Here is a 23,674-nt window from a genome sequence, read left to right as displayed (position 1 = left end):
GCCATAGAGGAGAGTGCTGAGTACGCAGGCTTGGTAGATGCGCAGTCTGGTTTTCTCAGTGAGGCTGGAATTGTTCCACGCTCGCCGGTTCAGTTTGGCCATAACTGTGGCTGCCCTGGCGATTCTCTGGTTGACCTCCAACTCGACTGACAGAGAGCTCGAGATGGTGGACCCGAGGTAAGTGAAGTCGTTGACAACCTCCAGGGTGTACCCGTCGATGGTGATGCATGGGGGAGTCCCCGTGCCTTGAGCCATAACATTCGTCTTCGTCAGGCTGATGGCTAGTCCGAACTCCTTGCATGCGTGGGAAAGGCAAGTGACTAGCTGCTGGAGTCCCTCTTCGGAGTGTGATGTCAAAGCTGCGTCGTCGGCGAAGAGCATCTCACGGATGAGCACCTCTTTGACTTTGTTCTTGGCTCGTAGACGGGCCAGGTTGTAGAGCTTGCCATCGGATCTGGTGTGAATGAAGACACCCTCGCTGCAGTCCTTAAAGGCGTATTGGAGGAGCATGGAGAAGAAGATTCCGAACAGCGTAGGCGCGAGGACGCAGCCCTGCTTTACTCCGCTGCTGACTGGGAAGGCCTCAGAGGTTGCGCCGTTGTAGGACACCGTGCTGTGCATGTTGTCGTGAAAGGACATGACCACAGCAAGCAGATGTGGTGGACAGCCAATCTTCCGTAGCAAGCTGAAGAGACCGCTTCGACTGACCAGATCAAACGCCTTCGTAAGGTCGATAAAGGCGAGGTAGAGTGGTTTATGCTGCTCGTGACACTTCTCCTGCAGCTGGCGTAGGGAGAAGATCATGTCCACTGTTGATCGGCCAGCTCTGAAGCCACACTGGGACTCTGGGTAGACGCGGGAAGCAAGGGTCTGCAGGCGGGCAAGAGCGACCCGGGCGAATACTTTGCCGACGACGCTGAGGAGAGAGATGCCCCGGTAGTTGTTGCAGTCGCTGCGGTCTCCTTTGTTCTTGTACATGGTGATAATGTTGGCGTCTCTCATATCCTGGGGGATGTAACCCTCCTTCCAGCAGAGACAGAGTAGATGGTGGAGCGGCTGTAGCAGGACTGGTTTCCCGCTCTTTAGGATTTCTGGAGGGATTCCGTCGCTTCCTGGTGCTTTCCCGCAAGCAAGGCGGTCGATGGCTTTGCCGAGCTCTGCCGCAGTAGGTGGGGTGTCTAGCTCCTCCATGACTGGTAGGTCTGGGATGGCTTTAAGAGCAGTGTCTGTTACGGTGTTCTTCGTTGCGTACAGCTCGAGGTAGTGCTCGGTCCACCGCCGCATTTGCTGTTCCTGGTCAGTGATGACCTCACCTGTCTTGGACTTAAGGGGGGCGATCTTGGAGGGGATTGGGCCTGTTGCCTTCTTGATACCCTCATACATTCCTCGTTTGCAGTATAAGCCTACTATAATGTACATAGATGTGCTATTACAGATATCTGTAACAGTTACCATTTTTTGAGTTCTTTAATGCAGTCTGGTTGATGAGCTATTTAATAGGTTACCTTCATAGACACTTTCCTTTTATGAGGAAATGGGACTGGGAGAGTTCCTGATGCTATAGAAACAGTAACTCAATATTCTTCTCACAAACTCTTTTGTCAGTTTAAGCTAACAAACTACCATCACTGGGGAAAAACTGACAAGGGAAGAAATTAGAACCCAAGTCAAAGGATAGCACACTTATTTACTCAGCAAAACGCCTTGACTTACAAATTCTACTGACTGACTGGGGTATAAGAACCAGGCAGCCATTCATTAAATTACCTGCTACCAAGACATTTAGCATAGTGCTTTATCCTCAGATTTGTTGAATGAAGGTAATAAATAAAAATAAAGAACAGTTTCTCATTCTGTCACACTGTGATTTTATTTCCAGTCCAGGAGCTCCTGTGGGCAGGGAAAGTCGCTCATATTGATATTTGCAACAGCACGGCGCCTGTTACATAAAAAGCAATCGGGAAGTACTGAATGGCTGACTACTTAGGTGAAAGCATGATAGTGCTGTCTCAAAAATTTAATTATAAATATAATACCAAATGAACATTTGGTACTTCCTCAAACTTGGAGGGTTTTAAAAAGTCAGTGATTGTACAAATGTACAAAGAGCCTTGCTGGCCAAATCTGAAGATAGATATTTTTGTGTTTTACAATTCAAAGTTTCAAGAAAGGATACAACCAAGTAACTCTACTTCTGTTTCTATACTTTCAGCTCCTTCCTTTCAACCCAATATGGGCAACTGTTCTCGAGCATTATTTGTTCTCTCAATGCTCTAGTTCCTATTTCATTACATCATGAAACTGTAAAAGAAAACTGGCATTTTCATACGAAATACTCAGGCACATACACAATCAGTGTTCTTAACTGACTGATTATGATCATTTAGTTTAAAGCAGTGGTTCTCAACCTTCCTAATGCCGCGACCCTTTAATACAGTTCCTCATGTTGTGGTGACCCCCAACCATAAAATTATTTTCGTTGCTACTTCATAACTGTAATTTTGCTACTGTTGTGAATTGTAATGTAAATATCTGATATGCAGGATGTATTTTCATTGTTACAAATTGAACATAATTAAAGCATAGTGATTAATCACAAAAACAATATGTAATTATATATGTGTTTTCCGACCTCTGTGAAAGGGTCGTTTGACCCCCAAAGGGGTTGCGACCCACAGGTTGAGAACCGCTGCTTTAAAGGGATTTCACGGGAAGACTCTGAAGTATAACATAACTACAGATTCTTAGAAGCAGGTTTTAGAGCAGAGATTCCAAAATAGTGACAGCTGGTCAAACTACAGTATCCTGTAACACATGTTCTCAAAAAAATATCCTGGACTTCCGGCCAAGATGGAGGTATGGGTGGACATGCTTCACCTCCGTGCACAACCATAAGAAGGATCACAACTAACTTTAAAACAAAAAACAATCAGAACAGCCAGAAAATCGAACTGTATGGAAGTCTGACAACCAAAGGTGTAAAGAAGAAATACTCATCCAGACAGGTAGGAGGGGTAAAGACAGGGAGTTGGGGCAGAGAGGACAAGGTGTAGTGGTGGCAGGAGAGGCAGTGGTGGCAAGGAAGGAATGGGTGGTCCCACATTCACACGTGGCAGATAAAAACCGGGGAGGGACATCTGAGGAGTGATCCCAGCCCCAGGCAGAGTGCATAGCCCAAGGTTCCAGTGCCAGGAAAATTAAGCCTCATAGCTTGACTGTGAAAACCAGTGGGGTTTGTGGCAGTGAAAGAAACTGCTGGTCTCTCAGGAGAGTCCCTTTAGAGGGCCCCCATGGTCCTAGAATGTAGGCAAACCCACCCACCTTGGGAACCACCACGAGGGCAATAGCTAGAGGGGCACTAGTCACATATAGGAAGTGGGTGAAGTGACTAGAAAAGGGGACAGTACTGAGCATTTGGCATTGTTCTGTCTCTGACCCCTCCCTCACATATAGCACCACAAAGTGGTGAAATGGGTTGCTCCGCACTGACAATACCTAAGGCTCCACCCCTTACAATGTAACAGGTTTGGCAAGACAGAGAGTCAGAGCAGCTCTACCTAATACATAGCAACAAAAACAGGGAGGCTGCCAAATTGAGGAGACAAAAAAACATGGCTCAAATGAAAGAATAGATAAAAACTGCAGAAAAAGAACTAAGTGAAATGGAGATAGCCAACGTATCAGATGCAGAGTTCAAAACACTAGTGATAAGGATGCTCAGAAACTCATTGAGTATGGCAAAAGCATAAGGGAGAACATGAAGGCTACACTAAGTGAAATAAAGAAAAACTCATAGGGAAACAACAGTGTAAGGAAGGAAGCCAAGATTCAAATCAATGAATTGGAACATAAGGAAGGAATAAAGTCAACTAGTACAGAACAAAGAAATAGGAATTCAAAAAAACGAGAGAATATGAAGACCCTGGGACATCTCCAAAAGTGCCAACGTCCCAATCATAGGGATTCCAGAAGGAGAAGAGAAAGAGCAAGAACTGAAAACTTATTTGAAAAAATAATGAAAGAAAACTTCCCTGATTTGGTGAAGAAAATAGACATACAAGTCCAAGAAGTGCAGAGAGTCCCAAACTTGGACCCAAAGAGGACCACTTTAAGAGACACATCATAATTAAAATGTCAAAGGTGAAAGATAAAGAAAATAATCTTAAAAGCAGCAAGAGAAAAGCAGAGAGCTATTTACAAAGGAGTTCCCATCAGACTGTCAGATGATTTCGCAAAAGAAACTTTGCAGGCAAGAAGGGACTGGCAAGAAGTATTCAAAGTGATGAAAGCAAGGACCCACAACCTAGATTACTCTATCCAGCAAAGCTATCATTTAGAATGGAAGGGCAGATAAAGTGCTTCCCAGACAAGGCAAAGCAGAAGGAGTTCATCATCACCAAGCCCTTATTATATGAAATGCTAAAGGGCCTTAAGAAAAAGATCAAAACTAGGAACATTAAAATGACAACAACTTCACAACTATCAACAATTAAAAATTAAAAACAAAAACAAACTAAGCAAACAACTGAACAGGAACAGAATCACAGATATGGAGATCATTTGAATGGTTATCAGCTGGGAAGGGGAAGGGGAAACAATAGATAGAAGGTGCAGGGATCAAGAAGCATAATTGGTTGGTACAAAATAGACAGGGGGATGTTAAGAACAATATAGAAAATGGAGAAGCTGAAGAACTTATATGCATGACCCATGGTATTAACTAAGGTGGGGCTGCTGGAGGATAAGAGGGGTACCAGGCGAAGGGGGGGCAAAGGGAAAAAAATTGGGACAACTGTAATAACATAATCAATAAAATGTACTTAAAAAAAAAGTAAAATATCCTGGAAACTTGAAAAAAATATAGAGGTTCCCTCTTGGCTCTGATACCTTACCTAATTATATGAAGACAGGTAAGTTTTCCAAATACCTACCTTTAAGTAGTTTTTAAAAACTTTAGCATCAGGCTGCTGAAGTGCTTGACAAAACTCCTGGGGGGCCAGAAGGAGAGGAAAGAGGAAAATGAATCTATTTGTATTAAATTCATCACAATGCAAATGCACAGCACTGTTTTAAAATTCTGATAAAAACATAGAATTGACCGTCTTATCCATTTTTATGTGTACAGTACAGCAGTGTTAGGTATATGCACACTGTTGGGAAACAGAGCTCTAGAAGTGTTTCATCTTGCAAAGTTAAAACTAAACCCATTGAATAATTCCCTTTTCCCTCTCCCCAACCCCCATTCTCTGGCCACCACTATCCCACTTTCTGTTTTTAAGAGTATGACTACTTTAGATACTTCATATAAGTGAAATTTTGTAGTGTTTGTCTTTTTGTGACTTTTATTTCATTTATCATAATGATCTCAAGATTTATCCAAGTTTTAGCATATGACAGGATTTCCCTCTTTTAAAGCTGAATAATATTACATTGTGTGTCTATATCACATATTATCCATTCATCTGTCAATGGACATTTGCATTGCTTCAAATCTACAGTATTCGTAATTTACCAAAATTAACCTGAACAGTTCCTCACCAAAAAAGGTCACACAGTATTCTCAAGTTTAATGCTTGTCAGACAGGCTGCTTTCACCTTTGAGAACAAAGCTCTCCTTGACAAGGCCGATTCATGCCTAAGGGACAAAAACTACATTGCTATGGCTGTTCACACCTAGTAGGTAAATGAGCACAGCCAGACTAAAAGAAAAAAATTCTCTATCTATAAACATGTTGTCAGAAGGCATCTGAAAAAGGGACAACTGGGGAGCCTTAACCTTCATAATCAAATGATTAGAGATAATTTTGCTTCATTTTGCAATTTGGGAGAGTATTAGCTATTCAAAATCAAATGACATATTTCTATTTTGATGCACATTAAGATCACATGAGTAATCAGTAATTTATGGTTTTCATAAAGTATTAGATTATAAAGAATGAGAAAATTTATTATCTCTGAAGTTAAATATGATGTGTCATAAGAAACCATAAATTCACTAAAAATGAGTCTTGATTACTCATATTTATATGAGATCTACCTGACTTTTCATTATGTTTTTTCAATGTCTCTGATAAAACAGCATTATAAATCATTGTTGATGAGAAACAATTCTTAGAATCTACACAAGAGTAGCTGTTTTTTTATTAAAGATTTTATTTATTTGTTTTTAGAGGGGAGAGAGAACCATCGATGTGAGAGAGAAACACTGATACACTGCCTCTCATATGTGCCCCAACCAGGGACCAAATCTGCAACCTAGGCATGTGCCCTGACCCAGGAATCAATCCGGCTATTTTTCGCTTTGTGGGACATTACCCAACCAGTTGAGCTACAGCAGTCGGGGCTCTAACTCTAGTTTAATCAAAACTTTGATACCTCATTAGATCTATGTGTTAGAAGAAATCTGGATAACTATATGCCAAGAAAATAACTAAATGCCATTAAAAAATGACTGTAATAGTGCAAAAGTGATACAGATTTCTAGCCTCATATCTTAAAATATAGTTCCAGATTTTCAAATTAAGCATTGATAAGCTTGGCACATACAACATGAATTACCTGTCACAAACCAGAAGAGATGTGCGTGTCACAATCCCCTCTGGCAGTTTGGGGGAGCCTACTGAACCCTTTTAGACTGTTTTAACACATGGGATAACAAAGGAAACTAATTATGATTTATGGTTATCAAAAAATTTTTGACATGTGGTAGAGTAAGATTTACTGACTCATGTAACAAGGTCTAGTGGCATATCTTAACTCATAATTTCAAAATATTAATGGGTATAAACAGTATTTTGAGATCTCTGGAAGAAATAGTGTGATACAAAATACCTGTGATTTCTGTTGGTGACCAAGTCACAGCAATGTAAATACTACTGTGATTGTCACCTACACAATGACAGGAAATTAAATTTCTGTTAAAGGTTAGTGAAAATAAAAATATTTTTCCCATTCAATTTCACCAGTTCACCTGAAGTTCAGACTCTTGCTATTCTATACACGGTAAACATCAAGTTGAATGTAGTTTGGTGTTCTTGAATCAAAATTTAGACTGCACTACAGTCATACTTCTTCAACTAAATTAAGAGGAAAATCTTCTAGGATAGCTCTTACCTGAATTATCTCTGGAGCTACCTGCAAGGAAGGCAGGTATTCTTGTTGAAGATACTGTACACATTCTGGGCCCTGAATATGAAAAGATGATTAAATTATTCTTAACAATAATACACCTTTAAAAGAAACTGGAACAATATATGTATACTTTAAACACAATAAGGTATCATGATTAAGAACACAGACTCTGAAACCAGACTGCTTTGTTATGAAGTCTGGCTCTGGCCAATTTATGGTAACTTGAGCAAGTTGCTTAACTTCTTTGAGCCTCAGTTTCTCCACCTAACAAATGGAGCTGTTGTAAGAATTGAATCAGTTAAGAAATGTAAAGCTTTAGCATTTACTATGTTTTAACATTACTAATTGTGTTATGTAGTGCTAAAGATTAGAAAAATATTCTAAATGCAGGTCACAATGTAAGAGCTTTCCATGACTGCTAAGAGAGGTGCTCCTGGGGGTGTCTGTGGGTACAGGAGGCCTCTTGGTAGTCCCAGAGTAATGACCATCTTTAGAAACTAAAATACAAACAAGAAAGAATAAAATGATATGCTAGGAGAGAACAGAAATAAAAGCTCACCTTCCTTTTTCTGCTCACAGTCTAGGGAAAAGGAATTCAGTAGCCAGGTAAGGAAACCAAGCCCAGAAAGACAGGACTGTTCGCCCAGTCTGTTGCTGATTAAATCTGTACTAAAAAGCGGGTCACCTGATTCCTACAACCATTGCTCTTCATTGCCATCTTCTATACTTCTAGATGCTAAAAACTGTAACAACAGTTTTCTGGGGCATTTTGGGGGGTAAGTTTGGTGAAGGGAAAAGAGAAAAATTCCAAAAATTATCCCCAAACTCCCTCATCCCTGCTCAGCAACTACAAAAGAAATTAGGATACAATTTGAAAATGGTTTTCCTATAGCAAAGTATTTTTGAGAAAGTGGCCTCAAGCAAATGTAAAAACTCCAATCCTTTAAGGAAAAAAAAAAGTTAATTTCACTTTTAAACTTGAATCTGACTTAAAGGTTTTAATAATATTAATGACCCTAACACGGTCCAACTAAAAGTAACAGTTATCAAAATGAAATCAATCCATTTCTCCTCAATAATGCTGCTTCTTGCAGTAATATCTGATCTCCTGTTTAATGCTACTGCTCCTGAATCAAAGGGTGTCTTCATGTTTTTTCTTCTACCCTGATCTTTGGACCCTCTAACCCAATGGGTCTACGTCACAATTTACCCAAGGAAGCCTGTTCCCATTGAGAGGAGGAAACATTTCACTGTGAAAGTTTCTCAGATCCCTTCAACACTCCTTACCTTCTTCTTTAGTTTCATCTCCCCAAACTTAACCGCCCAGGCACTGCACATAATCTCATATAACCCCACTGTAATCACTTAAAAATGAAGTATATATGTTTTAATGTTTTTCAATTGGGAAAAGTAAACTTGTACCTCAAGAGGAATCAGTCAAATGAATAAATGAAAAAACAGAATGAAGCAAAACATTTTCAAATGTAATATTCCATTTGATTCAATTCTCTGTATCAAAACGAGAGCTTCTAAGGACAAGATAAATACTTCTGAAATGTAAATACCACTCTTACGGGTTTTTTTTTTTTTTTTTTGGCGGGGAGGGGGGTGTCATTCCTTAAACTCCTTGACTCTCTAGCATCCCATGCCAACCCATCTGCTCTCTTGTGACTCTTCCCTTAGCTTTCATACCTTTGGTTCTTCTAGTTTTCCTTTCATTCTTGCTTTAGCCAAGGTTCTTTCTGTCCTACTCTTACAAAGTCTCACTTTACCTTGACTAACTACATAATTGGGATTCCTAAATCAGTATTTAGTCCTAACTGGTTCAGGCCCATATTCCAAACTATTCTCTGAATGTATTTTCCCACCTAGCTATCCTACTTCCTACTAACTTCTCAAATTTCCACATAGAACACACCTAGTCCCGTTTCAGTTTTTAATTACTTCTGCCTCCATACTTGAGCCAAACATGTTAACACTATTTTCTACCGGATCTACCATGCAATGTCTTAACTTTGCCCAGAATACCAGTTCCTCCTCTTGCTAATGAATCTATATTTAAGGTCTATCAAAAACAAAAATATTGCCTCTTTCTAATGACTTTCTTAGATTGCTCTCACAGACAAAGCTGCTCCTTTATCTTTAGTCCCAAAATATTACATTTAATACAGATCTATTAATATAGCTCTATGAAAGCATTTACTTAACCCAGCCCATTAAGCTATTTATGCACGGTCTCACCTGATTGTAAATAAGCTCTACAAATAACGGAGAACGTTAAAAAATTTTTTTGTTTATTTTTAGAGAGAGTGAAGGGAGGGAGACAGAGAGGAAAAGAAACATTGATTGGTTGCCTCTCACATGCCCCCAACTGGGGACCTGACCTGCAACCCAGGCATGCATCCTGACTAGGAATCGAACAGGTGATCTTTTGGTTCTCAGGCTGGAGCTCAAGCCACTGAGCCACACCAGCCAGAGCCAAGTAATGCAGAACTTTTAATTCATCTTCATACAGCTACTCTGCTGCCCCCACAGCCCTAAAACGCATAGCCCTTACCTAGCACACAGCAAGCACAGAGAAAATGCTGAGTTGAAAACCCTTCAAATCCATATCAGAACCAAAAACACAAGTTCAAATGAAGAATGGGCTGAATGAAGATTAATGAATGAGAGCTCATGCTGTTTTTTGGGGTGAGGGGGGCTGCTGCTTGTAAGCTGACTGCAGCTGTGTGGGAATGCCACTGCTGTACTGGCATCCTGGCTTTGAGAGAAGCCGCAGATAGGAATTTTTGTTAAAAAAAAAAAGTAACCGAGTTTTAAATGTTGGCAATCAATTCAAGTTATTGAAAAATACTGTATAAGACAAACAACACACCAGATAGATTCAGTCCTGAATCACTTATGATTTATACAAATGATGAGATGAAAAGGAAAAAACACGACATTCTTCAGTAGTAAAGTGCTCTAACCATTTGCAGTACTTAAGAAGGTAGAGAAATCTTCTGTGGAGAGCCTGCTAGATCATGAAATCCAGAATGTGACATTCTGGTTAAGATTCTTCACATTCTCTGTCAAATGAAAACATAACTTTTAACCTTCTTATTATCTAAAACAAGAAGGACAATAATGGATATTGTACTTCCTCAAATCCCAAACAAGCAGAACTAAAGTTAATTAGCTTTTATAAGAGATAGAGCTTCAAAAATAAGTCAAACACAATTAAAACCATAATGGATATACACATGAGATGAGAATGAATGAGTATGGAGTCCAAAGCTTACCCGTTTGAGATGAATTGTTTTCAGTGTCACTGCACACTCAGATAAAGCCTGTGTGAAACAAGTATAAAATTTTTAATATAGTCTATTCTTGGTTACTGATCCAACTTCTTTTTTTTATTTCCCTAACCAGTGACATTAACCTTCAAAGGATGGGGGTAGGAAGGGTGGAGGAAGGATGGAAAAAGTAGGTTGGACAGAAAATATAAAAACACAGAAATGCTATCTTAACGTAGTGAATTATAATTATGAAATCAAGCTTTTACTTGGTTGTGGGGAAGTGAATGAAAAGCAACTGCTTGATGATATTAAACATTTTGGAGATGAGATTTGGGGAAACCATCATACAAGGAAGAGAAAGTTACTTAATAGAAAAAAAACCATTAAGCACAAGTTTTACAATGAAAGTAGTAGTAAGAAACTAATAACTCAACTAAACTTTAGAGACTATTAGTATCATGTAAACTTTCATGGTCCTAGAAAGAGTTGGTTGTTAAAACTGTAGAAGCTTGATTTTATATAGTCAACTTTAGCATCTAGATTTAGTAAGAATCCACAAAAGGTTCACGTAGTATCATTAACCTTTTAAAAATGGATCCTAATTTAACATAATCAACCTGGCATTAAAGAAGAAATTGTGAGTTAGAACATATCAAACTTCCGGCCAAGATGGAGGCTTAGACTGACACTCTCGGTTTCCCTCCACAACTAAGTAGGAATACAACTACCTCAAAACCAAAGATAACCAGAAATTCCAGAAAATAAAACTACATGGAAGCCCAAGGTAAGAAGTTATAAACCAGCGGAGCGGAAAAATCGGGCGGTGCTGTCTGTGCTAGCAGCAGAAACAGGGGCGGGACTTCGAGAAACGCCAGGGGAGCAATCCCAGCTGCAGTTCTTGATTCCAATGCTGGGGAAGGCAGAACCCCCACTGCCTCGGACTGTGAGGCCCAGAGCGGGTGGGGACGGAGGAAGAAACTACTCTCAGCAGAGAGTAATGGCAGGAATCCATCTTGGACCCGCGCCCCCACACAAAGCGGCCACAGAGTGGTAAAAAAGGTCGCAGGTCACCGGGTAGTGACAAGTGCACGGGGCTCCGCCCCCTACAGCCCTCCCAGGAAGCAAAGGTAAACAGAAAACTGTCAGGATGAAGCAGACAATGATAAAAATCCCGGTGATGCAGCTAACCAGGCAGCAGATGAGGGACCTAACCAATGAGCAAATAGGAAATCTTTCTGAGGCTCAGTTCAGAGCTATAGTCATAGGGTGGCTTACAGAATTAACAAAAGATCTGAAACAAGACAGGGAAGAAATGAAAGCTAGTCATACTGAAATGAACGAAAACACATATGAGACAAGTGGTAAGGAAATGAAAACCAGAGATCAAATCAACAAATTGGAACATAGGGAAGGAACAGTCAACCAGTGCAGAAAAAGGAAACAAAAAGTGAGGAATACGAGGAGAGGTTCAGAAACCTCTGGGACAGCTATAAGCAAACGAACATTCGAATTATAGGATTGCCAGAGGGCGAAGAAGAAGAACTAGAAATTGAAAAATTATGTGAAAAAATAATGAAGCTGAACTTCCTGAACTTGGGGAAGGAAATAAGACTTACAGGTCCAGGAAGCACAAAGAGTTCCAGAAAAACTGGACCCAGGGAGAAACACTCCAAGACACATTAAAGAGAGAATCTTAAAAGCAGCAAAAGAGAAGAAAAGAATTATGTACAAAGGGGTCCCAATTAGACTATCAGATGATTTCTCAAAGGAGACCCTGCAGGCAAGAAGGGACTGGCAAGAAATATTCAAAGTAATGAAAATCAAATAATATTCTATCCAGTGAAACTGTCATTCAGAATAGAAGGGCAGAGAAAGTGCTTCCAGGGCAAAGTAAAACTGAAGGAGTTCATTAGATCCAAACCACTGTTATATAAGATGTTAAAGGGACTGGTTTAGAAGAAGGAGGATCAAAACTATGAACATTAAAATGAAAACTGCATCACAACAACCAACAACAGAAGATAGGGAATCGAAACAAAGGCAAAATAAGTAGGCAATGAGAGTGGAAAAAAAATTATAGGTATGGGGAACATACTGGGGGGAGGTCAGCAGGGAAGGGGAAAGAGGGAAAGGGAGAGAGATGATACAGGAATTAAGAAGCATAGTAGGAGGGAATGGAGTAGACAGGAAGAAGTTGAGAAGAACTATATACACAACCAATGGGCATGGACTAAAAGGGGGGGACAACTGGAGGGAGGGGGGGTCACTGGGTGGAGGGGAGCAGAGGGAAAAGAAATTGGGACAACTGTAACAGTATAATCAATAAAAGATATTAAAAAAAAAAAAAAAGAACATATCAGATCCACACAAGGTAAACAAAAATTCCCAGGTGCTTACCAATACTGTCTGTGCATCTGCCAGGTCAAAGGTTTGTTTTAAAGGTGCTAGGAAACATGCGGGGACAATATGCTTATAAACAAAATCAGCAAATCCCACCGGTCCATCTTTACCACCTGTCAAAAGAATTCAAATTTTCATCTTGTAAAAAATAAAGTGAATTTATTATTGGGGAAAAGTAACTCCTAGCTCCTGCCTATTGTTAGGGCTAGGATTCCATTTAATCTCTAAGAGGTTGGAGAATAAAGTTTTAAATAAAATCATCTTACCCCAGAGTTCTACCAACTTAGAGAGGATGATAAAACATGTTTTCTGTGCAATTGGATCTGGATATTCAACTGCTCCTTGAATCACAGTAACTAGAACTCGTTCTACATTCTCTGCACCTGAAAAGAAAAAGAAACTCGAATTTAATTTCTAAAAGAACTAGAAAGGTAAACTGAAGCTCTCATTCCATATATAGTAACAAAACAAAAGCATTTACAGAGTTTGTAAGATCCCTCAATTTTTATTAACTGAGCTCCTTGATTTTAAGAATAAAACATTGAAAAATCACGATTCTCTTGTTATTTTGCCCTCTAGATTCCGTATATTGCAAAATTCTCTACACTGATCTATACAGTCCCATTTATTTTTAATTTCAAAAAATGGCAAATTGATCAATAAAACTCAATTGTCAGGTTCATTCTGGCAGTTATCACCATGCTATTTATACTAAAGAACCAGTGAAAGAATACTGCCTTAAGAAAAAGGGCACTGAATACCCATTAATTATAAGGTCTTTACTTGCAAGTAATTCCTCCTTGAAATAATGAGCTGTCATTCTAGGAGCCAATGTACATCACTCCAAAAGTTTAGTGTCTACTTCAGCTAGCTCTTGCTCACATAGATGTCTCACTGTGACGAGGACTTGAGCAGACAATTTAGGCATCGCATGCGTCCCACCTTGATTTGCTATGACTTCACTCATTCCACTTCCTGTGACTGTTTGCAGGAAAGCAAAGTAACTCCTCCGCAACATTTGCTTCTCTAAAGCAGCAGACTGGTCATTTTCTTCTGCTGGTCGGAGCAGTACTTCGAAAATTGCATGAAGCAGAGGCATGAACATTTGTTGTAAAAATGGAGATACCTGTATCTGAAGATAAATATTATTATTAGTTCAGAAATGAGTAAAAACATTATTATTATGGTTAGTACAAATTTTATACTGCATATTTGGAAGTTGCTGAATAAATCTTAAAAGTTCTCATCACAAAAAAATTCTATAACAACGTAGTGATAGCTGTTAATTAGCTTTATTGTGGTGACCATTTTGCAATATATATAAATACTGATTCATTATGTTGTATACCTAAAACTAATATAATGCTATAGGTCAATTATATGTCAATTAAAATAAATAAATATTAATAAATAAAGCTTAGAAAAAAAACATGTTTTAAAACATTTCTTCAGAGTTCCTATTTAGGATTATATTTACATACTTCAGTAAGGAAATATCAAGGTTAAAACAAAATCTACATGGCATATACATTATTAAAAGTATCAAAATCATTAAATGTAATCCATTTCCTAACAGTTCAAGATCCAGGTTAAAGTAATAAGGAGTTGGAAATATTTCACAAATATTGCCATGGAATATTTTCAACTTTAATTTTAAGAAATAATTCTACTGCTAAATTATAAATGGAATTTGTACAACTGGGCTCTCGAGCTTTATATGCCATTGGATAATCCTTAACTTCTGTGTGTCTGTTTCTCATCTATAAAATACAATGCCTATCTCCTGGGGTCGTTACAAGGATCAAATGAATTAATGTACAGGCAAATGCTTAGAACGTATTTTAAACAAAGGCACTGCGTGTTAGCCATTCTTATTAGCCAGCTTAAATAATACTTGGTTTACATCTCCTTGTACATGAAACTAACTTTAGTAAACTGAATTACTTTTAAACTCCTGTGTGGGCACCCAAGTTACAATGCTTTTTACTTACCTCTTTAAAATCTAGTACTCAATGCTATTTTTATTGTTTTTCTGAACAGCAGACTAATAGTTTTCTTCTGCTGCACAGAGCAGATAATGTCTTTATGTTAAAACATCTATTAAGCATGTCCTGTGTGTCAGTGAGTATGCCTGACATTGGAGCTATAAACACATAATCCATGCATTCAAGTAACTCATTATTTACAAAAATAAACTAAGGGGCAGATGCCAAAATATACCTAAAAATAAATACATCTAATCTTGCAGGATTTCTTTAAATCAAGAGATGCTCTGAGGTTTGTGGTACCTTAAATTTGGCTGTAATCTGGTTGATAAGAGGAATGAACTCCTGAAGGTCTTTTGCTTCACAATCTTTGAGCATGTGTTCCGAGGCAGATGGGATGAAGGGAAGAACTTCTTCCTCTAGGCAAATTATCATGCGATGGAGGAAAGTGCGGACCCCACTTCTGAGAACATCCTTTTGTAAGGGACAACTGAGGGCTGGCAAGAATGTCTGTAAACAGTCTAGATAAACTTCGGAACAGCCACACTGTTTCACAGTCTGCTTGTTGCTGAAAGCTTTGCTGGTTCGACTATATAAGCAAAATCAGGTAACTTTATAACTTTTTCTTTAAAAGTTTTATAAAGTAATAACAAACAATGTACAGCAAATTACAAAACTCATGAAGACAATTCTTTATTTTCCATGTCACAATACTTCAATCTTTAGCTTAATATGGTTATTTGTGAACTATTGCTTCCAGTGACTATTCCAGAAAGGGCTCAAATTAAATTAAATGAATGAGATGTGGTTACCACAATCTCTCTCATCTGAGTCCACCTAAACTGTTTTACTAAAACCCTACTGATAAAGTATGCAGAAAAGAGGGGGGAAAATCCACATACTATGACTAGGCTGTCCTACTAAAGAATCTGCAACTACCCATTTAAATTTAGAAAACAGTCTTTATAATCAAGTTATTTATACAACTAGTATTAGATTTTGCACTGAAATAATCTATAGAGCAATTTCTCTACATAACTTCTAATTGGCAATCACTACAACTTTCATGCTGTTATTGTTTGCCAATAAAAAGCATTGGTGGAGCGAAAGAAACAGCAGCTTGGGTGGTCTTCATGATACAATGCAACAGCTAAAAGGAAGCCTCAGGACTTTCTTTTTAAGGTACCAAGACTAAACCAAGATGTCCCAATATGTTCTTGGTATATAAACACTGTAGCTAATCCTCTTAAATACACAATCAATTTATACCAAAGAAGTCAGAGTTAAGGACTCAGCTGTCCAGGCAGAAATTCAGAATGTTATTGATCTATTCACTTCTTCAGCTAAACCTAACTCACTACATTTAGAAAAGAAAGGTTTGAACAACTCTAGATAATCCACTTTTGGAAACATGGGTATGTGCCCAATTCTAAAAGATCCAGCCAAATAAATGGTTCTGTTTGTGTAGAGACACTCACTTCATAATTTTAATTGTAGTCACTCACCTGGCAAATCCCACAGCATGGTTGAGACAGTCTGCTAGAGATGCCTGCCTTTCTTCATCTTGTGCCAGCATCAATTTTTCTAACAGAATTTTAAACTTTTCCATTAGTGGAGTCAATAGATTCCTCATTAATGTTTGCTTCCGTTCTGCTGGGTATTCACTATTAACAATCAGCACTCCAGCTGTCTCATAAATAAACAGTTGATCATCACTGCTCAGCAAAGACTGGTAACCATTTTCCTAAAATGAAAGTTAAGTCTTACTGAAATTTTTCCTTGTTCAGGTCTTCTCATTTAAGCAAAGGAAGTGCAAAAGCAGGGAGATAATATCTATCACATCAACTCATTATGAAAAAGGAGACTCAGTACTTATAAAAATAAAATTTCTCCCAGGACCATATAAAGGAAAGAAAAATGAATTAGAGGCCAAAAGATCATGGGTCTAATGCTACCCTCATCAAGACTTTGCAAATGGTCATAATTATTAATTAGCCTTCTAACTTGTTTTCTCTTGTAAAACTCTCACTTGTGAGATTGTTAGGAGGCTAAAAATGAGAGTACAAAGGTACTCTGAAAGTTAGTACAAAGGCCACACAAGTTAATACTTTAAAGAGCTGATAACAACAAAATCCACACTATAAATACACAGGCATATACACAACAGTTGTTACTTTAAAATATTTGAAAATGTGACTGCAAAAAAACAGCAATAGCAACAACAAAAAAAACATCTCATTCAGGCAGAAGCAAGCATCCCATATTCTGGTCAATTTTCATCAATAAGTTCTATTATTTTTGGCATTTATGCAGTTAGGGAGGTCAAGAGGATTATGGGGAAATACAAGAGGCCCCTCTATGTCCAACGCTCAAGCTCCCTATTAAGAAATACATAAAACCTAGTATTAGATAAATTATGTCATGGTTTTATTATAAAAGAATCCCTCATCTCTTTAAAAAAGAAATGTCCTGATTTAGAAGTAACTGAAGTGTTTAAGTACCACTAGGACTAATCACTGCTCTAGGAATTGAGAACACAAAGATAAAGTAGCTATAGAAACATAAGATACTCAAAAAATAGGTCATTGTGAACCCCAAAGAAAACTGGCATTAACTGGGTGAAGTACTTTAAAATATCAGCTTTTACAGTGTAGGCAAAGATAATTTGACCATACAATTCACTAGTAACCTTTCACGCAGTGAAATTACATAACCTGTATACTCTAAATACTGATATTTATACTTAAAAGAACAAAAGTGGTCTTTTTTTTGTTCACTACTTTTTTAGTGGCAGCTTTAGTAATTTTTATCAAATAAAAATATTGAGTCAATATAAGTATTTTGCTTTATACAAAAACATGTATCAGTCAAGATGTGCCTCCTACAAAATACCCCAACTTAAATCTTTCTATTGAAATGGAAATCAAATTATTCAGATAAATCAGCATTAATAGCTAATATGATCATAGTACTAATTTGGAAACTGAATTTTTTCTTCTCCATTAAACACTTCACCAACATTCAACAGTACAGAGGGAGGAAACTGTACCTTACATTGCCAAATTTATCAGTCACCTCTTTGAGTCCTTTCTATTTCTATTTACTATGTTTTATTTATTATATCTTTACGGTTTTGGTAAACAAAACTAACCCTTGCACACACCATCTGCATTTAAAAAAAGAATGCCCACAAGCATTAGTGCTGAAGGCATATGTGGCCTCAAAATTTGGGGAAAATCTGTAACTTGGAAGAATAGATACTTACAGGTGGTGAAAGCTCTAATAAATCTTGTATTCTATTCAGAATATCCTCAATGAAAGGATTCATTTGTTTACTGGATAAAGGCAAAAAGGAAAATCACAGGCCATAAATAATAATGCTTGAAAAGCTGCTACACAAACCAAATCCCCCTTTTAGGTAGAACTAAAAAAGTTCAGTTCTAAGTCACATGTGACTTAAGTGTCCATCAGTAGATGAGTGGATAAAAAAAAACTGTGGTACATTCACACAATGGAATATATGCATCAGAAAAAAAAAAAAAAAGAGGAGGAATGCCTGCCTTTTGTGATAGCATGGATGGAACTGAAGACTATTATGATAAGTGATATAAGTCAGTCGGTGAAAGACAAATATCGTATGATCTCACTTATAAGAGGAATCTAATGAACAAAATAAACCAATGAGCAAAATAGAATGAGACACATGGACTCATGGAATAATAGATTGACAGCTGTAAGAGGTGGGTAGGGGTGTGGACTGACTGAAAGAAGGTGAAGGGATTAGTCAAAGAACATACATGAAGGACCCATGGCCATGGACAGCTGTGTGGGGACTGACTATGGAAACCGGGGGTGAGCTGGGTGGAGAAGGGCAAAGGGGGAAAATATGGGACAACTGTAATAGAATAAACAATAAAACATTTTTTAAAAAAGATTAACTACAGAATCTTTTGAGATGAAATAAAGTTACCCGAATCTGATCAGTTATTCATTCCCCAGTAAGGAGAATTTGGTGAAACAACATTTTTGTTTGGAAGTCTTTTGGAAGTTCAACGTTCTTATTTAAAGTGAATTGTTTTTGAGTTTAAATTTGAGTTGGATATCCAAATATTCAAATTTTAAGAGTTTAAATTTGCATCTGATATCCAAAACAGATGCTGGGTACCTGTATTAGCAAAGAGCATATTTAATATAAGACTTCTTCATTTCCCCCTCTGCCAGTCACTTCTTAAAAACTTTCCTTCATGATTTATATAGAGGTGGAAGGTAAATTCAAGTCAATTATTAACAGATCTGGATTCATCTACAATCAGCTGAATTAACAGCTGTGGAAAATCCTCCCCCACTTTATTTTTTACAAAAGTTTATTTAATTACCTAATTAGCTTTATAATAGCTTTTCATTTTTTGATCCTATGTTTCCTTCTTGATACATGTCAAGTAGGATTAGTGTTTTATTTTAGAACTTTAACATCTTAAAATAGTATGCATATAACAAGTCATCACATTTTAATAATTTTTACACTACTGAAACTTCTAAAGCAATAATAAACAACTGCTATAATAATATAATTTAAAAAAAAGACTAGCAATGATTTTTAAAACTATACTAAAAACTGAAATGTATTTCCAAGGAATATATTCTTCAGAATTTCAAAGAAGTCATATACTGATCCACAGCAATAAAATTGTTGGTTAGCACTGGCTGGTGTGGCTCAGTGGATTGAGCGCCAGCCTGCGAACCAAAGGGTTACCGTTTGATTCCCAGTCAGGGCACATGCCTGGGTTGCGGTCCAGGTCCCTAGCTGGGGGTGTGCGAGAGGCAACTGTACTCTTTCTCCTTCCCTTCCCTCTCTCTAAAAATTATATAAATCTTTAAAAAAACAGAAACAAAAACAAAACAGTGTTGGCTAAATAATTACATAATGTTACACATAACATTATGCAAACAAATCACTTTTTAATGAACAAAGTAAATGAGTGGAAAGAAAAAGAAGTCCTAACATAGAGAAAAGGAATACTTTAAAAAATGCCATAGAACAGAAAACAACAAATCTACCACAGGCTCTTAGAGAATAATTTAATGTCCTATTTAATAAACCTAAATATAAGAATAAAACATGAGAGCTGAAATTTTGTACTTACTTGAGAGATTTGACAAATCTAGAAAACAGGTAAGCGGTTCTGCTCCGCACCTTTGCACTGGAATGCCGTAGACCCCTGTGATCTAAGAAAGCCATCTAAAGAAACAGAGACAGTTTTACCATTTCTGCACTTATTTAAGACTTTTGTTGCTATTCTTGTGATACATTTTTATTCACATCAAATTTTACTTTTTTGCTTCTAGAAGGCAGGAACCAGATATATATAATAATCCTACACACAAATAAGCCCTTGAAGACTTTTTTTAAGTGACTCATTAGTCAGAAATTTTTTTAAAATGGAGGAGGATCTCAGTTGTGTTCAAGAGTTTTTGAAACCTTTTGGCTCTGGAAAAAGTTATAGAAGATATAAAAATGGAATACTATATGCTCATTAGCTGAAATACATGGAAAATAACAAAAATTGAGAATACAACATATACTTACTAGTACACATGGAATGTGTTGAGGTTCAACTGTGAAAAACTTTTCATATCTAACAACAGTTTCAAAGAACTCCAATGTCACAGATGTATGCTGATAGGAACTAACTCCTGATGTTACCAACTGGAACAAGAAAAAATTAAGAAATCTGTCCTTATTTGTTGTAACATCAAAATGCCCCAGTATTAATAGATACTAAGCTATAACAAGGAACTCCCATTAGCTTATAGTCAAAACAGAAACTTAAGTTCAAATAAATTATTTTCAGTATACTTACAGTTCGCATCATATCCTGCAAAGCACTAGCTTTTGAAACATCACCTGAGAAGTGAGCACCATGAGATACTGGAAGAGCTTCTGCCAACATATATAGCAATCTTATTGCTACTTCAACTTCCATAAAACGAGTAGTCTGCCAGTTCCTACCAAGGTATAATAATGTCACTGAGATCTGAACATATACTTTCTATACAATTAGTGATACACAGGACCAAAAGACACCAACAAAAGCCTCTTTAATTATTAAGAAGTCATATCAGTTGTTGATTTTGTCAGGTAACAAAATTTATATCACAAAAGCAGAAATTACAGATGTTATCCATTTTATTGTTTATGTTCCAAAATGCAATATTTCCCCTCAAGGATCAAGAAAAATCAAGGTGATAGGTACAATGTTTCAGAGATATACATAAGATCTTAATAAGTCAATAGATTAATAAAGAACGTGAATCACTTATTGTAGACCAGTACCAGGGAGACAAGGAAAGAGGTAACCTGTTACAAAAACAGTAACAAACTTACTGCAGTGTAGAACTAAAAACTCTGCGAACAGAAGCCAGCAGTAACTCTGGTGAAACTTGAGCAAGCCTGTCCAGCAATAACTTCAGTTGTTTCCTATATTCTACAAACATGGCTTCATCTTCACCCTATGATGTATTTTAAAATTCTCGTTGTAAAAACATAAAATACCTTAAAACTAATGTAAATGGTGAGTTGACAGTTTTCTGTATTTACAAATTTAATACTTTCATTTTTTCATCAATATTCATTTATATAGGAAATTGTCCTAGATTCAATAGTAGCCTTTCTCCTCCTGCTTATAAATAAGTATCTCTGAACATAGCCCTAGACCTTGAAAGCCTAGAACCAGAAATAGTACGGGAAGGAGGTTTAAGGACAAGAGTTTGGAGTCAGAATTTGTTCATGTTGGGTTCTGTGAGAACTTCAGCACCTTATTTACTTCCCTTGTATCTCTCTGTTCACTGTAAAAACTGTAATAAAATTGTATGAATGAAGCTATTATATGTAACGAGCCTGGCACTTTGTAAGTGCATAGTGTGTCAGTTATTAGCACCATTAACCTTTCATACTCCAAAGCTGTTGGGCACTCAAAAGGAATAGGACACTAGCACACAGCTAAACAGTACATGCCAGGACTGAGTTGCCAGAAAGCACCTGATGACCCTTGTGTTTAATGGGACGCTGACTCTCTGGCAACCTTCACAAGACTTCTAAGCAGAACAAGCCCAGGGAGCTAAAAACATACATACTTCATTTCCACTCTCCCATATACACTTAGGATCTGAGGTCCACTGACTGGGCCTCAACTTATCACTCTTGTTAAACACAAAGTAAGACAAGATCACCAAAAATTTTGTCAATATTTTATAAATTCAGTGCTACGAAGTATTTTTTAAAGGATTATTTTTAAAAGGTACCTAAAACCAAATAGGAAGGACTATGAGGCTTCCATTAATTTTACCTAAAGTTAGTGAATATAAATCACACCAATTTTTAAAATACTTGTCTTAAAAAACTTTAAAATAATCAAGACTTCAAACATTAATTTGGTGTAAATCGACAATAAAATTAAAACTGATTTCTACAATGCGAAATTCTTACCTCATTTTCAAAGTTATATTCTTCATCATAAGTCAACTTTTTCATAACGGCCAACATGATTGCCTATAATTAAGAATAAAAGACATTTTATCACTCTCCTTTAATTTCATAAAATTAGAAATTAAGCTATTATTTGAAGGTACATTGTAGACACAGATACTATTACCAGTTTAAAAGAAATAAAAAGAAGTCAGTTACCTCTACATTAGCTTTTTGCTGATCCGAGAGCGCTGTAAGCTGTTAAAAAGTAAGCAATAATTTATTAGGCTTCCTAAAGTTATACTCGTCTATCAGGACACTTTTCTAATTGATTCACATCTTTAAAAACATGCACACAACTTTTCTGGAGGGCAGCGTGGCAGCTCCTTTCTATACAGGATGGGGTAAAAGTAGGTGTACAGTTGTTCGTATGGAAAATAATACAACAATAAATAATAATGTAAGAATAAACTATTTTTCATACTCACAATTATAAACCTACTTTTGCCCCACCCTGTATTTAAAATGTACCTATGATCTAGCAATTCCAGTTTCAATAAATGACTTGAGATAGGTAAAGACATGTGGATGAATTTGATTTTTAAAGATACTTGTAGTGTATTCAGCAAAGAAGATTATAGGACAGTAAGTATGATCTCATCTTGTTTTTAAACAAGGAAAAAAGGCATAGAAATCCATTATGAGATCCACAGTGGGATTATCCCAACAGTGATATGATCTTTCTTCATACGATTCCACATTGCCGAAAAAATTCTTAAAAGAATGTATGCAGACATGTGTTACGTTTATAACAAATAGAAGCTAATCCCAGTTTGGAAAAAAGAAATTATTTTAAGCTTGACTTGATTCACCTAATTCAATATAAATAAAATAAAAATGGTTCTCTCATCTAATGTTACAATGAGAAGTTACTAATTCTTAAAAAGGCTACATGCTATAATATGAAGACTAATACCTTGATTTAAGAAAAATTTTTTATTCATTTATTTTTAGTGAGGGGGGAGAGGGAAAAAGAGGGTGGGAAACACAGATAGTCGCCTCTTGCGCAGCCCCAACTGGGTACCTGACCTGCAACCCAGGCATGTGCCCTGCCTGGGAATCAAATCTGTGACCTCCCGGTCTGCAGGCTGGCACTCAATCCACTAAAGCACACCAGCCAGGGCAAATACTTTGATATTTTAAGTTCTTATTGGAAGAGATTATCTGGGGAACATTTTTAACTGTAAAAAATTATTTATAAAAAGTGGTGTATATGTAATTTAAATAAACTATGTTTAACAAAATTTCTACTGTATTTAGAAATAAACACCATTTAAAAATGAAAAAATAACCTAAACCTATAATAATTCTGAAGCTTATTGTTAAGTCTTATGAATTGTAGAACATGGCAATTT

General features: G+C 37.1%; 1 protein-coding gene across 2 annotated transcripts in view; it reads right to left on the bottom strand.

Moving 5' to 3' along the window:
- The window catches only part of XPOT (exportin for tRNA), a 41,787-nt gene that overhangs the window by 2,787 nt on the left and 15,326 nt on the right, over positions 1 to 23,674 (bottom strand). For both annotated transcript variants that reach the window (XM_090273551.1, XM_090273552.1), the window contains 15 exons: positions 22,479 to 22,517; positions 22,281 to 22,343; positions 21,180 to 21,304; positions 20,656 to 20,800; positions 20,382 to 20,501; positions 19,939 to 20,033; positions 18,060 to 18,129; positions 16,300 to 16,538; positions 15,098 to 15,383; positions 13,752 to 13,941; positions 13,076 to 13,192; positions 12,807 to 12,922; positions 10,413 to 10,460; positions 7,114 to 7,185; positions 4,932 to 4,988 (listed from right to left, as the gene is read on the bottom strand). In XM_090273551.1, coding sequence (XP_090129677.1) covers positions 4,932 to 4,988; positions 7,114 to 7,185; positions 10,413 to 10,460; positions 12,807 to 12,922; positions 13,076 to 13,192; positions 13,752 to 13,941; positions 15,098 to 15,383; positions 16,300 to 16,538; positions 18,060 to 18,129; positions 19,939 to 20,033; positions 20,382 to 20,501; positions 20,656 to 20,800; positions 21,180 to 21,304; positions 22,281 to 22,343; positions 22,479 to 22,517 — 1,782 coding nt within the window. The remainder of the gene's footprint in view (positions 1 to 4,931; positions 4,989 to 7,113; positions 7,186 to 10,412; positions 10,461 to 12,806; positions 12,923 to 13,075; positions 13,193 to 13,751; positions 13,942 to 15,097; positions 15,384 to 16,299; positions 16,539 to 18,059; positions 18,130 to 19,938; positions 20,034 to 20,381; positions 20,502 to 20,655; positions 20,801 to 21,179; positions 21,305 to 22,280; positions 22,344 to 22,478; positions 22,518 to 23,674) is intronic.

This window comes from Furipterus horrens, unplaced genomic scaffold, assembly GCF_987537825.1.
Source record: "Furipterus horrens unplaced genomic scaffold, mFurHor1.1.pri manual_scaffold_4, whole genome shotgun sequence".
NCBI lineage: Eukaryota > Metazoa > Chordata > Mammalia > Chiroptera > Furipteridae > Furipterus > Furipterus horrens.
Note: the sequence above shows the minus strand (reverse complement) of the source record. Positions and strands in the feature narration are given on the sequence as shown.